Here is a 14,680-nt window from a genome sequence, read left to right as displayed (position 1 = left end):
ACTTATCCTATATGAAGCTCAGCGTAAGTTCAATCAGGAAGACCTCTCTGTGCTCATTCATTCACAATTCCTTCTCTCTCACTCTCGCTGCTTCCTCCAATCAGCTGCCTCCGGGCGCGCACTCTTCTAGCTGTCCTATTATAATTAGCCACGACCTCCAGCAGCCAGTCAGGTTGTCACTACGAGATTTTAAATCTGTTCTCTCCTCTGCCGCTTTCAGCTGTCATTCTAGGCAGAATCGCCGCCCCTCCTCCAGCCGTTCACCTCCAGCCGTCTCATCCAAGGTCAAAGATAAACCCGAAGACTCATTCCTCTTCTTATCCGGATCATCAGCACCCATCTATCTGATCCTCATCTCTTCTTCACTTCCTCTACCACCACCAGCGTCTAGAGCCCAGGGGGGTTCCCTAATTGGCTACGGATCCACCACCCTCCTTATAGCTCACCATCTTGAAGGGGTCTAATCGCGAAAGACTTTTCACATTTTCACATTTCATTCTCATGTCCACTTGTAATTAAATATTTTCCTTCCTAACCAACAAATGTGTCTCTCCTGATTGAAATAGGGTCGCAGGGGGACTGGAGTCTATCCCAGCTGTCATTGGGCGAGAGGTGGGGTACACCCTGGTCAGTGGCTGACAGCAGACTGTAAAAATAATGGATGTAGTTACCGTGACATTAACATATTGGTTTATGGATTCCCATTTTGAAGACTCGAGTTCGGCATTTTGGCTGTTGCAATCTTGGTTTTTTTGAAGCCAGAGGTCTCCAGAAACTGGAGCTTTGAAAGAGCAAGGAGTGAATCTGACTGAAGATGAGGACACTCAGAGGTCAGAGGAAGAGCAGGTCATCCACTAATTGGAGGATTGGCGGTTCAAACCCTGGCTCCTCCAGCCTGCATATTCTTGGGCAAGATACTGGACCCCACATTGCTCCTGATGACTGTTCCATTGGTGTGTGAGTGTGTGTGAATGGTTACTGATTAGAAGGTGGTAGCATGAATAGTAGGCTCAGCCACCAGTGTGTGAATGGGTGAATGTAGCATGTAGTGTAAAAGCTCTTTGAGTAGTCGGAAGACTAGAAAAGCACTATACAAGTGCAGTCCATTTACCATTTATCAGCAAAAACCTGTCACTTTAATGGAGACAAATGTGTAACTTTAAGCCTTAATAAAATGTAAACAGATAAGTTATATAAAAATTCAGCCCATGTACAGTTGTCATGAATGTTGAAATTAGCTATAGAGACCAAAACGGTTTTATTTCTTTATTGCTATAAAGTTGAGCATTTTAACATTTTTCAGCCCTGGTGGTTGCTGCTTGACTGACACATAGAGACAGACATCCATTCACGCTTACATTCACACACACACACACACACACACACACACACACACAGGGGGGCCCCAGTTGGCCGGCAGGTTCAAACCCAGAATCCTCTTGCTGTGAGGCAACAGTGCTGACCACTGCACCACCACGCCACAAAAACATCTCTGATTTAGTGTAATTAATGGTTAATAAGACTTTGTCAATCAATTAATTAATGTGAAGACACCTACGGCCCATCTCTCCAGAATGCTACACTACAAGTCCACAGCAATTACCCCCAAAGCCTCGAGGTATTTGTGATGATGCTGAGACTATGAGATGGACAGTAAAGTTGTAATTTATTTTAGGGTTTCTTTTGTAATATCAGCAGTTACTGAAAAATTAATTCATTTTCAGTTAAAGTTCAACATTTTGGGAAATAGGCTTATTTGATTTCATTTCCAACATAAGATAAGAACATGGACATCAGTCTGCCCGGTTTGTCAGAGCTGGAGTCAAGTAAACTATAAAAGAGGGAAAGGTCATGACATGTGCGACAGCGTTCGAATTTTGCATTGGAACCAGACTTTGGTGCCAGTTCTATTGTAGTTAATGGGGCAGGCAAATGACACTGTAACCCATCATATCTATACTGTTTTACCTTTGACGGAAAAATCCTTCCACCAAATTTAAAAAAAAAACAACACAAATGACGTGATGCTGAATGACGTTTTTTATCTAAATGTGCACATAAGTTTTACTTGTTATTGGTCATCTACTTGTTAATGACCTGTCATTTTAACAGTTTATTATCCGGCAGAATCATCTGTAATTTATCATACTGTTAAGTAGCTAATGTTTAATATATTGGTTGATGTGTATTTCCTTAGATAGCTTGTATATTTTGAGTTCACTTTCCCCCCCGAAGTTGAGAAACACTGTGTAGCTTAATTTTTCAAACAACAATAAGCCATAAATTTACAACTTGGGGATTTTTTAAGAAAAGTAATTACAACAACCAACAGTCTCTTAGGACCTTAATCATTGAGCTGTCACAAAACAGACAGACTAACTACACTAATAACATGTAAGAGTGTTTATGGAATCATTTACCTACCTGACAGGATAAAAGTGACCAGTGAGTAGCTGCAGTGGCTAACTTTTCTCCTTTGTCTCCTAACAGCAGGTAGTACTGTAATGTTACATGTGTCTGATTATAAAAACTTACCAAGAGGTTAAAGTGTTAATTGATATTTTTGATATGATCTTTACAAATACTCAGAAGGGCTAACGTTAGGAAGATAATGATAAAGTGTACTATTTGTTAGTATGTATTTTTATATCTTCACTGACCAATGGATACTAGGTCAAAGAACCCCTGAGGATCATGTTCCGCCAGGACAGCTACAAGTTAGACTAATTTTAGTTGACCAAAGGCCAAGTTAAATTTGGCAAAGCACCATGTAGGTAACACCACACATGCTACTATATAAGCTGTGTCTCTCTCTGTTCATGTATCACACATAGCTTCTGCATGTAGCCAATGTTGATCCGAGCTCGTAATAAACGTGCATTAAGAAAGAACTCCGTGATTGGCCTCATCCTTGCATTCTCCATTTCATCACAGAAACACCTACACCCACTATTGTTGTCAGGAGGTAGCGCTAATCGCCAAGTTGTATATGACTTGATAAATCTGGACCTTTATCACTTAGGTGACCAGTAAGGTACTGGTTGTCAACTTGTTATTTCTAATATATATTTATATATAACATATATGACCGCAGTTTTTTTCAGTGATAACAGGTCGGCTCTGCCCTGTTTGGTCACGTATCATGTAACTTTAGCTCTCTTGGAGCAAACAGGGGCTTGATTTGAGTTATATGCAGCTGCTGCACAGAACTGTGATTAGTTTGTAGACCAATGACAGGGAAAAAAATGTACAAATTTAGTTAAAAAATGTCTGGAAAATGCATTGTACATCGCAGCCTGCGATTCAGTAGGCACTGTCATTGTACAGTCTGCAAACATCAAACTTGATGTTGTACCCAAGTTTATTAGATCCATGTCGCACAGTGTAGCTTGCACTAAACAGTTTACAGTAAACCTGGGTACAAATTCTAGTTGTCTAGTTGTCTGAAATTAGTTATGGTCTCAAAGTTTGAGATGTTGAGCTTTTCAAATGATGATCAGTGAGTGTGTGCTTGTAAATCATGCCTTAAACCTGTCAAAAACTCTGCCAGAAAAAAGATGTTTAAATGAAATTTCAACATTTGATACAACCTGTCAACCGGGCTCCTGAAAAGCCTTGGCGCGTTTCCACCGAAATTATCTGGGGAAAAAAAACTTTCCCTCAACCCCAAACTTTCCCTGAAAAAAACACTGATTGGTGGACTCAAACTTGCATCGTTCCGCACTTCCTGGTACGGGCAGCCGCTGCAAACTTTATTTAATTTCCATAAGCTTCACTTCATTTGAGTTTTGATTAAGGATGGGTACAACACCTGGTACTAAATTAGCCCCGGGGCTAAATCATCAAAGACCGCTAACAGTATCGGTTCTTTTGTGCCGGCGCTGAACTTTGAGGTGCGGGGAAACCACAGTCTATGGGTCTGGGTCTATGGTAATCTACATGCAGATTACCAGGAATTCTTTTACTTAGGTAAATAAGTTCCTGGTAATAAAAGTTCCTGGAAATGTTGGTGGAAAAGGGGATAATATTAAAGGGAAATTTCGGTTTATTTCAACCTGTCTCCTATTGTCCTAAATTTGTTTCAAGTGACTAGTGACATAGAAATGATAGTTAGCATGTTAGCCATTAGCCTAGATACAGCCTGGGCGCATAGTAGCGTCAGACCTATTAAAACGTAAGTGAACGGGCATACTTCAAGTGCAAAGTTAGTCCACTAAACAAGCTTTTTTTCCACAAAGACCACCTCATATCGTTAGGATAAATGTCAGAGAACATATAGAAAACGACATGTAAACGTGTTGTCTTACCTTACTGGTGTGCTGCCATGTTTGTTTACCATCTAGCTCTGCTTTCCAAAGCGCGTCCGAAATATCACGAGAACAAGCAGCGATCTCATAGCGTGCCTGAACAAGCAGCAACAGCTGGAAGGCAGAACCGGACAGTAGCCTGAAAAGTTCATTCATTTATTTTATTAAAGATTTATAGAATAATGGCTGACTTTTTGCCAGACTTCGACTTTGTGGAGGAGGAATTTGATTTTGCAGAGTTTGATAGCCGCCCTTATTTATCTGAGCCAGAATACACTGACAAAGAGCTTTGTGAAATTGAAGAACGGAGGAAAAGAGAGAGAGAGGTGCAACAGGTAGAGGACGAGAGAGGAGGAATGGCTGCTGGAAGGCTGCGTAGCTCTGGAGATTGGTGGTGTACCTGTGAATGCTGTGGCCCAGTGCCCACAGAAGAGGAATGCCTCTGTTGCAAGGAATGGGACCGGTTGCAGCCTTATTTTCAAGGTCTGGATGTGACCGAGGATGAGACATCTCCACCTGGAGTAACGTTAGTATCCAGCTGGGCTTTATCTAGAGCTGGCGAGATATATTTCGGCCACGCTTTGGAAAGCAGAGCTAAAGGGGTAAACAAACATGGCAGCACACTGGTAAGGTAAGACAACACGTTTAACACGTGGAAAAAAAGCTTGTTTAGTGGACTAACTTTGCACTTGAAGGTTGCCCGTTCTCTTACGTTTTAACAGGTCTGATGCTACTATGCACCCCGGCTGTATCTAGGCTAATGGCTAACATGCTAACTATTATTTCTATGTCACTAGTCACTTGAAACAAATTTAGGACGACAGGAGACGGGTTGAAATAAACCGAAATTTCCCTTTAACACTACTATAAGGTAACTGTTTCCCCTGCTCCCAGTCTTTATGCTAAGCTACGGCTAATCCTATCCTGACTCCAGCTCTATACTTACCACAGATCAATGTGAACATCTCACTTTCATAAAGAAAGTAATTAAGCATATATTAAAACTGTTGAAATATTTAACAAATGCAGTGCTGCTCACTTTATATTCTTGTGTTGCATTCACTTTTTGTCCAATGTAATTGAGATTTCTCTGGAATAAATGTCACATTCAGATTTTTCTCCCTCACAACCTCGCTTGTGGTTTACACAAGTAAAGCTTCTATATTGGCGACTGCGATTTTACGTGACAACTATTCCAATATCCTTAGTCCTTCTCTGTTGCTGAATAAAACTGTCCACGCTGGTCTTTCTCCTCTTTCAAAGGTGGATTCTGCTCAGCAGATTCATCCCTTCATGTTCCCAGCTTTAAACTGAAGCGTTGCATTGCTGAAATTAAAAAGAAAGAAGAAGAAGAAAAAAAAAACAGGCGGAGTAGATGGACAGAGAGGAGCGACAGCCTATTTTCCTCCTAGCTAAGTGCTTCCTAGCCCTCTTGTGTCCTAAGGGCCTTTGAGGGTTCAGATAAAGGCACATGTCAGACCAACCAGTGCTTATGTGTTCATTTCATGTCTGTCTCTTTAAATCACACTCCAAATACACTGTCCATCCATCTCTTTGCATATAAATACAGGTTGGTTGTGTTTTAGACAAATTCACATTCCTCTCACTCAGACTGAAAGTGATCATCACATCACACAGTTCTGGCACAGACAAACAATTTGTAACTAATTTAATCAGTGCTATGACTTCCAAGTTAACATTAGGGGTGTAACAATCCATCGATCTGGATCGATATATCGATTTAATGATAAACGATCCAATCACATCGATGCAAAGTGAAAACACGTATTCATATAGTCAACTTTAGCATAGGCTTTTATTTTGAAAATCTGTGTCACCGTCATACAGTGGCAGGCAGATGGCAAGCAGCCAAGAGAAAGACGATGAGGATAACATCATTTACTCTGGAATAAATCAGCAGAGTGGAAATATTTTGGATTTCGGAGAAAATACAGGACAACAGACAGAGCACATGGCGTATGCAAACAATGATGTTACGAGATCAAACAGGACGTAAAATTACCTGCCAAGGGTCTCACTCTGCTTAATTCTCACTACAGTAACATTAGCTGCTCTCTTTTAACACTGTTCGGCTGAAAAAACGTGCATGCAGGCTGAAATACAACCAAGCTGTTCTGTCAGGAGATGCAGTGACTTTAACCACTGTTGAGTAAGAAAATTAATAACATTACATGTAGTTTGGTAAGCTGTGAGAAGAGGAAAAATGTCTGCTAGCCACAAGGCTAATTTATGCAATGTAAACATGCTTAAGCTAATAATGGTTGATTAGCAAAAAACAATTGTTTCGTCCATGAACCTTGACAGTTATTACTGAGCTGAATGTTATACTTTTGTTGAATGATCTTGTTAATCTGTGTTTTATGGCTGTTTGGAGAAGTTTTCCTTTTGAGCTTTAAGCCAGATGTTCCTGAAGTTTTATGAAAAAGTTGATGGCTTGGGTTAAAATGAAAAGATTTCTTCCAGGACAGTCTCTCTGACAGAAAGACCTGAAGGTTAACGTAATCCATCTGGATAACCGTAATTCCTTATTTACTTGCTTCTCCCAAACTTCTCTGAACCGATTACAGGTAGTGCAAAATGCTGCTGCGAGGGTTCTCACCAAGTCCTCATGCCGCTCTCACATAACTCCCATCCTGGCCACTCTGCACTGGTTACCCGTTAAATTTAGAATTGATTTTAAAATACTTGTAATTACCTACAAGGCTCTACATGACCTGGCTCCCAGCTATATTAGTGATCTGCTCAGTCCTCACACACCTGTGAGACCCCTTAGATCATCCCATGCAGGGCTTCTTACTGTCCCCTGGACTAATTTGAAAGCCAAAGGTGACCATGCCTTTTCTGTGGTGGCCCCAAAATTATGGAACAAATTTCACACCACAGTAAAAAACTCCACCTCTGTTGAGAGTTTTAAAAAAAGCCTTAAAACCCACCTTTTTTCTGTTGCCTTTTTAGATGCGGTGCCTATGGTGTGATTACATAATCTTTCCAGTGTTACATGTGTATATATTTGAACCGTTTATTTGGTGCATTCCAGGCATATCTTGTCCTTGTTTGCCATGTAATATTGTATTGTACTATGTTTTATTTCTATTGTACAGCACTTTGTGACCATGGTCCGACTGTATTGTGATGAAACTGATGATTTACACCCCTAGTTAACATAGCTGCATCTTCAGAGTCAACCAGTGAAGACATATTTCAGTGTTCCTTTGGTGAGCCACTCACAGACTCATTCGATTCCCGCATTCACTGCTTGAATTAGAATAAAAAGGTACAGTGCAATAAACCAACATCATTTGGTAACAAAAACTCTGAACGTTGTAAAACTTTTGTTGCTGCTGCTTCTTTACCTTAAAGCTTTATGGCCCGCACACATGGCGTGTTTTTTGCACCCTCAAATCCACTGTTTTCAATGTAGATGAGCAGCAGGCGTGCTCAAAAGCCAGAGCAATGCCTAAGCAATTTGAAGCGCCTTCTTCTCAGGTCGCAATGGTTGTGCCATGAGATAAACAGAGCTCAACTTTTGGAATGCAGCAGTGCACACCACATGTCATGTCAAAAGAACAAATAATTACAGCTAGCAGATATCTTTCCCTTCTTCCATAAGTATCAGTCTGTGAAAAATATGGAGGAGAGGCTGATAATTTTAGTGCTGGGCTGCCTTGAGCTTAACATCTGTCCCGACAATATTTTATGCCCAATACACGCGCAAGAGACAACGGCTCTGCACTCAGGAATTCTTAATACATGTCAAACCAATGGGAGGTTTTCATTGTGAAACTGTGGGAAATGTAATGTATTTGCTGCAGAGATGGTGGAAATTCGTTCTATTAAGGTGGAACAATTCTTCACTAAAAACTGGTCAAGACAAAAAGATATGGACAGTTGACAAAATGAGCTAAATGGATCTCAGGGTCCATTTAGTGGCTGTTCTGGAGCTTTCAATCATACTATTTCATAGTTTTCCCAGTTGCCATGGGAATGTAGACACCTCCATTTTTACTAAGCACTTTAAGTCTAAGCATCTGCATTTCCATGACAACTGGCCACCATTCGCTCATACAGCTCATGTGATATAAAAGGAGCGTGAAGCATTTCCAGTGCTGGATGTTCATGTCATGATGTGTAGGCTATACACTGTGCGGGGATGTTCTACATAAAAGAACTACATCCTCCAGAGGAATATGGAGCTATTGCTAATTACAGATTCCTCTCGTCACTGGTATGGGCTAGATGATCAGATCATCTTTTGTTTTACTTTTGTTTTAGGTGTGTACATATATATATATTTGTGTGTGTGTGTGTGTGTGTGTGTGTGTGTGTACTGTGGGTGCACTGATAGTGTCTCACTGGACCAGTCAGCAGTGTCACGGTTATATAAGACAATCTAAGGCTCTGCAGCATTACATGAAACATCTATGGCTTTCCACCAGGGTGGGCCAACATCACAGTGTTGTAGAATTTACATCTGCTCTACACTATGTTTAAAACTATGTCACAAGTTTTGATTTTTATCACACTGGATCTCTAATAATCTTTTAATTGTTAGAAAGTTATATGTATTACCATATTTTTGCATAAGGAGTAATTAAATTTGTTTTTTTTTCTTTTTAAGAGAGACACTGAGACAGCAACTAAGTATCCAGAGAGCTGAAATCATTTCATAAAATGCCTGGATCTTATTTTCATAGTTTTGTGCATTTTTTAAATCTGGAATAATAACATTTTTCGTATTCGTATTTCTAAAATTCTTTGCAATGGTAGCTCCATGAAATTACTACACTACAAACGCTATTTTTTTTCTGAACATCAAGAGTTGAAAAATGTTCAACTTTCGAAAGACAAACTGTTACATCTTACACATACAAGGGCTGAATAACAACAACAACAATGGAGGAGAAATGTGTTAACATACTGTATATACCATATGTTTTCTCTCATGAACCCACACAGACCGGCAGGCTGTCCTCTCTCCCTGCATGCTTCAGCCTTCCCCTCATCTAGAGCAGGCACTCTGTCTTGTGCCGACATATTTACTTCCGTGGATATTCCATATCACAGCAACCAGATGCAACCAAAGCATCTCAACTGAAATAACACTGCGCTTCCAAAGCACTTTCAAGTGAGGAGCACCTTATGTTTTCAGCTGGAAAAAAACACTGGTGGACATGGGGAAAAATAGCTGAGATATGGGAACATGGTGACACAACTAAGTAGGGGTAAAGAAATGGCCAGTCAGACAGGTTGTAAACTCACAGAAATAATGACTAAACTATGAAAATAAGATCAAAGTTGTAAGACAGAAGAATTATCCTTTACTCCTAAATGTGTAAACAGACTCCCAGCATGCAGCAGTACCTGTGAGGGGTGGAGATAAGGCTCAGGGGAGGCCAGGTTGGTCTGGACAGAGAGGCTTTTCTCCAGCAGGGCTTGGGGGAAGCCCAGCCGATCAAAGGTGCTGCGTTTCCAGTGATGGCCATCACTCTGCGCCAGCGCCTCATCCTCACTGAACGCCCTCACCACTGGTCCCGGTAGTGGCAGAGGCACTGCCCCGTCACTCTCATAGCCATCTTTGGAGCCGCCACTCTGGGCAGCCCCCCCACCCTGTCCAGAGTCCCAACTGCTCCTCTGTTTCATCACCTGCTGGGCCTCCCACGCCAGCCTGGCCTGGGCCAGCATTGCCTCCGATGCTGTGCCTGCCAGCTCCCCCTCTTGCCCTCCACAGCGTGCGAGCTCCTGGGGGAGGGACGGCTTGCGGCTCTTCCGTTTGCGGTTACCTCCGGGAGAGAAAGCCCCAGGACCACTTGTAGAGGAAGAGGAGAGGGAGTGGGTCTGACTGGATGTCCAGGATATGGAGTCTTCATAAAGCAACCTCTGGCCTCCCTCTCCACCCTCCCCACTGTAGTCCAGCAGTAGGCGGGGGTCCCTGATTAGAGACTGGCTGTGCTGCAGAGTATAGGATCCCCCATATGAGCCACCATAGCCCCCTGTAGTGCCATAACGCAGCAGGCGGTCAGCTGTCTTGAAGCGAGGGCTAGAAGACGACTGCTCCACGTACACCAGCTGCTTGACGTACTCCTTCCCCACAGGACTGTACTCTAGACTCTGGGTCTTTTCTGGACACTTCTGCCTGGTCAGGACCAGCTGGCCATAAGGCGACTGGCCCTGCTTGGGAGAGTGATAGAGGGGGGCTGAAGACTTACGAGCAGGTGACTTGCCAGTGCCGTAGAAGGAGGAGGAGTCAGAGAGGTGCATGTCAGTGGGGGGCTCCTCATAGATGGGAGGGGGCTGGTACTCTGACGGAGGCTCCTCATAAAGTGGGGGTTCATAGGCATAGCGAGGCGAGGGAGGCTGGGAGTCAGCTGAGGAGCGGCGGTGGGTACCTGTGCTGCCCAGCTCAGCCCTCTTCAGAAAGGGAGACTGACGGCGGTCGGAATAGAGAACGGGGGAGCCATCGGGTTCTTGAGGCGGGTTTCCTCCAGAGGAACGGCGGGTTCGTGAGGTGGTGCCCCCTCCAGAGGGGGGACCAGGGGTGGGGGGGTCACAGGGGGAATAACCATTTCCCTGGTGGGCCAAGAAGCTGGGCTCTCTGTCTGTCACCTTGATTAGCATTCGCTCCTTTGTACCAGTGTTCCACCTAAAGGGTGAAGTCCTGATAGGATAGGATAGGATAGGATAGGAGAGGAGAGGAGAGGAGAGGAAGACAGAAGATTTAATTAATGGTCAGGCAGCAGACTAAGTGCTGTCTATCGCATTCACACAATGGGGCCTTGTAACACTTTGAAGAAGCTATTTTATTATCATATCCTTTGTGCCAATTGTAATAATCATCTACATGGCCTCAACTTTTTGCCAGAATATCATTTTGTTCTAGTTTAGACTGCATTTAAAACTAGAGTTACCGTTTCACATTTGTATGCCTCTATGAACCAGTCAAGTGTCTCTGACGTTTTACATCCATGTTTTCACAGACATGGATGTAAAATGTCAGAGACACTTGACTGCTTTACACACAGAAGATCTACACAGTCAGCACAGTTTCAAGATTAGTGTCACCAATTCAGTATCTGACCAAATGTTTTGCAGAACATTATGATGTCACAGTGAAGCTGACCTTTGACCTTTTGGATATAAAATGTCATCACTTCATCATTTATCCAGTTAGATGTTTGTGTGAAAGTTTTTCATAATAAGTCTATGAATTCTTGAGTTATGACCAAAACCATATTTTGTGAGGTCCCAGTGACCTCTGACCACCAAATTGTAATCAGTTCATCCAGGAGTCCAACTGGACATTTGTGCTGAATTTCAAGAAATTCCCTCAGTTTCCCTCAGTGTTTTTGAGATGTCAAATTCACAATAATAAGATGGATGAGATCACAGTGACCTTAACCTTTAACCTATGACCACCAAAATCTAATCAGTTCATCCTTGAGTCCAAGTGCACGTTTGTGCCAAATTTGAGATATCATCTTCATAACATTGGGACATACAGTACAGGCCAAAAGTTTGGACACACCTTCTCATTCAATGCGTTTTCTTTATTTTCATGACTATTTACATTGTAGATTCTCACTGAAGGCATCAAAACTATGAATGAACACATGTGGAGTTATGTACTTAACAAAAAAAGGTGAAATAACTGAAAACATGTTTTATATTCTAGTTTCTTCAAAATAGCCACCCTTTGCTCTGATTACTGCTTTGCACACTCTTGGCATTCTCTCCATGAGCTTCAAGAGGTAGTCACCTGAAATGGTTTCCACTTCACAGGTGTGCCTTATCAGGGTTAATTAGTGGAATTTCTTGCTTTATCAATGGGGTTGGGACCATCAGTTGTGTTGTGCAGAAGTCAGGTTAATACACAGCCGACAGCCCTATTGGACAACTGTTAAAATTCATATTATGGCAAGAACCAATCAGCTAACTAAAGAAAAACGAGTGGCCATCATTACTTTAAGAAATGAAGGTCAGTCAGTCCGGAAAATTGCAAAAACTTTAAATGTGTCCCCAAGTGGAGTCGCAAAAACCATCAAGCGCTACAACGAAACTGGCACACATGAGGACCGACCCAGGAAAGGAAGACCAAGAGTCACCTCTGCTTCTGAGGATAAGTTCATCCGAGTCACCAGCCTCAGAAATCGCAAGTTAACAGCAGCTCAGATCAGAGACCAGATGAATGCCACACAGAGTTCTAGCAGCAGACCCATCTCTAGAACAACTGTTAAGAGGAGACTGCGCCAATCAGGCCTTCATGGTCAAATAGCTGCTAGGAAACCACTGCTAAGGAGAGGCAACAAGCAGAAGAGATTTGTTTGGGCCAAGAAACACAAGGAATGGACATTAGACCAGTGGAAATCTGTGCTTTGGTCTGATGAGTCCAAATTTGAGATCTTTGGTTCCAACCGCCGTGTCTTTGTGAGACGCAGAAAAGGTGAACGGATGGATTCCACATGCCTGGTTCCCACTGTGAAGCATGGAGGAGGAGGTGTGATGGTGTGGGGGTGTTTTGCTGGTGACACTGTTGGGGATTTATTCAAAATTGAAGGCACACTGAACCAGCATGGCTACCACAGCATCCTGCAGCGACATGCCATCCCATCCGGTTTGCGTTTAGTTGGACGATCATTTATTTTTCAACAGGACAATGACCCCAAACACACCTCCAGGCTGTGTAAGGGCTATTTGACCAACAAGGAGAGTGATGGAGTGCTGCGGCAGATGACCTTGCCTCCACAGTCACCGGACCTGAACCCAATCGAGATGGTTTGGGGTGAGCTGGACCGCAGAGTGAAGGCAAAGGGGCCAACAAGTGCTAAACACCTCTGGGAACTCCTTCAAGACTGTTGGAAAACCATTTCAGGTGACTACCTCTTGAAGCTCATGGAGAGAATGCCAAGAGTGTGCAAAGCAGTAATCAGAGCAAAGGGTGGCTATTTTGAAGAAACTAGAATATAAAACATGTTTTCAGTTATTTCACCTTTTTTTGTTAAGTACATAACTCCACATGTGTTCATTCATAGTTTTGATGCCTTCAGTGAGAATCTACAATGTAAATAGTCATGAAAATAAAGAAAACGCATTGAATGAGAAGGTGTGTCCAAACTTTTGGCCTGTACTGTATATATATATGTCTACGTCAAACGGACTTACATAGAGACAGAAAACCCAAAAAACACATAATGCCTCCGCCACAGCTATCACCAGCGTGGAGATAATGCAAGGGTCTGCAATGGTGTGAGCATGTGTCTACTGGAACTGCTCAGCCAATGAAATACGTTCCAGGGCTTCAAATCTAACAACCACACCAACTTTATACAGTCATCGGTTAGATGAGAGGAGATGTGAAAGTGGGCTGGGTTTGAACCTGTCTCTAAAGCTCTCTTCTTTCATTCTTAACAAACTACCTATGTGACTCCTCATGTTTTAATGTCTTTGAGGAGAGAGACCCCCCACCCCCCAAAAAGCATGAAAAATTACAAACCAAGAAAATAATAACTAGGCCAATAAAATAGGTCAACATAACAACTGTACTAATTATTATAATAACTAAACAAGGTGTTATTTGAACAAACTGACCAGTCAAAATGACACATGAGGGAGCACATATAGTGGCTTGGCCAAACCAAGTAGTTGCTGTCCATTTTGGGTAACCAAAGACAAACAAACAGATAATATTAAACAATTTGCCTGTGTAACCCTACTGTACAATGCTAGAATGCAAATAAACAGTTTCTAAATCAAACCAACTGGGTGATGTTAACTGTTCAGGTATGGTTGACCACAAATGAAATTAACCTGTGTAGATGACAAACTAATGACTTCAAAGAGTTTGAAATGGGAAAACATTACCATGTGTGTCTGTGGCCATCACAATCAGACTGCAATGTCAAACAAAAGACACATTAAATGTGAAATTAACTTTTCTTTTTTTTTTTAAATTGAAAGACAACATTTACTTTAAAATTTAAATTGCAGACAGGACTTCATTTTAAATTCTGGATGAACCTTTATCATGGTTAATTTTATTTTTCTTTTGCCTGTGGTTATATACTGTATTTTTATTATTTTAATTTTATTTTAAAGATGAAAATGATAATTGAATTTGAAAATGAAAATGTTCAATTTTCTCATATAATGTGCACAAAGATTTCCTTATATATTATTGGTAGTCCTAATAAACACATCCATCAAAACTAAAAAATTATGAAGGTCAAGTTGCTCTCAGGTCAGTATCGAGAGTTGACCAGTCTTGGCCAGTTTGGACAAAATTCAAACAGCATTTCTGAAGTAGCACTATACAACATTTAGATAAAATCAATGACTCAGAGCTTGTCTGCACACAGTTC

At 41.9% G+C, this 14,680-nt stretch overlaps 1 protein-coding gene across 1 annotated transcript in view; it reads right to left on the bottom strand.

Moving 5' to 3' along the window:
- Positions 1 to 14,680, bottom strand: part of arhgap39 (Rho GTPase activating protein 39) — a 242,489-nt gene that overhangs the window by 40,087 nt on the left and 187,722 nt on the right. Inside the window, exon 3 of the mRNA XM_078169082.1 lies at positions 9,690 to 10,983. Coding sequence (XP_078025208.1) covers positions 9,690 to 10,983 — 1,294 coding nt within the window. The remainder of the gene's footprint in view (positions 1 to 9,689; positions 10,984 to 14,680) is intronic.

This window comes from Epinephelus lanceolatus, chromosome 6 (genome assembly GCF_041903045.1).
Source record: "Epinephelus lanceolatus isolate andai-2023 chromosome 6, ASM4190304v1, whole genome shotgun sequence".
Classification (NCBI taxonomy): domain Eukaryota; kingdom Metazoa; phylum Chordata; class Actinopteri; order Perciformes; family Serranidae; genus Epinephelus; species Epinephelus lanceolatus.
This window is presented reverse-complemented; position numbering and strand designations above follow the sequence as displayed.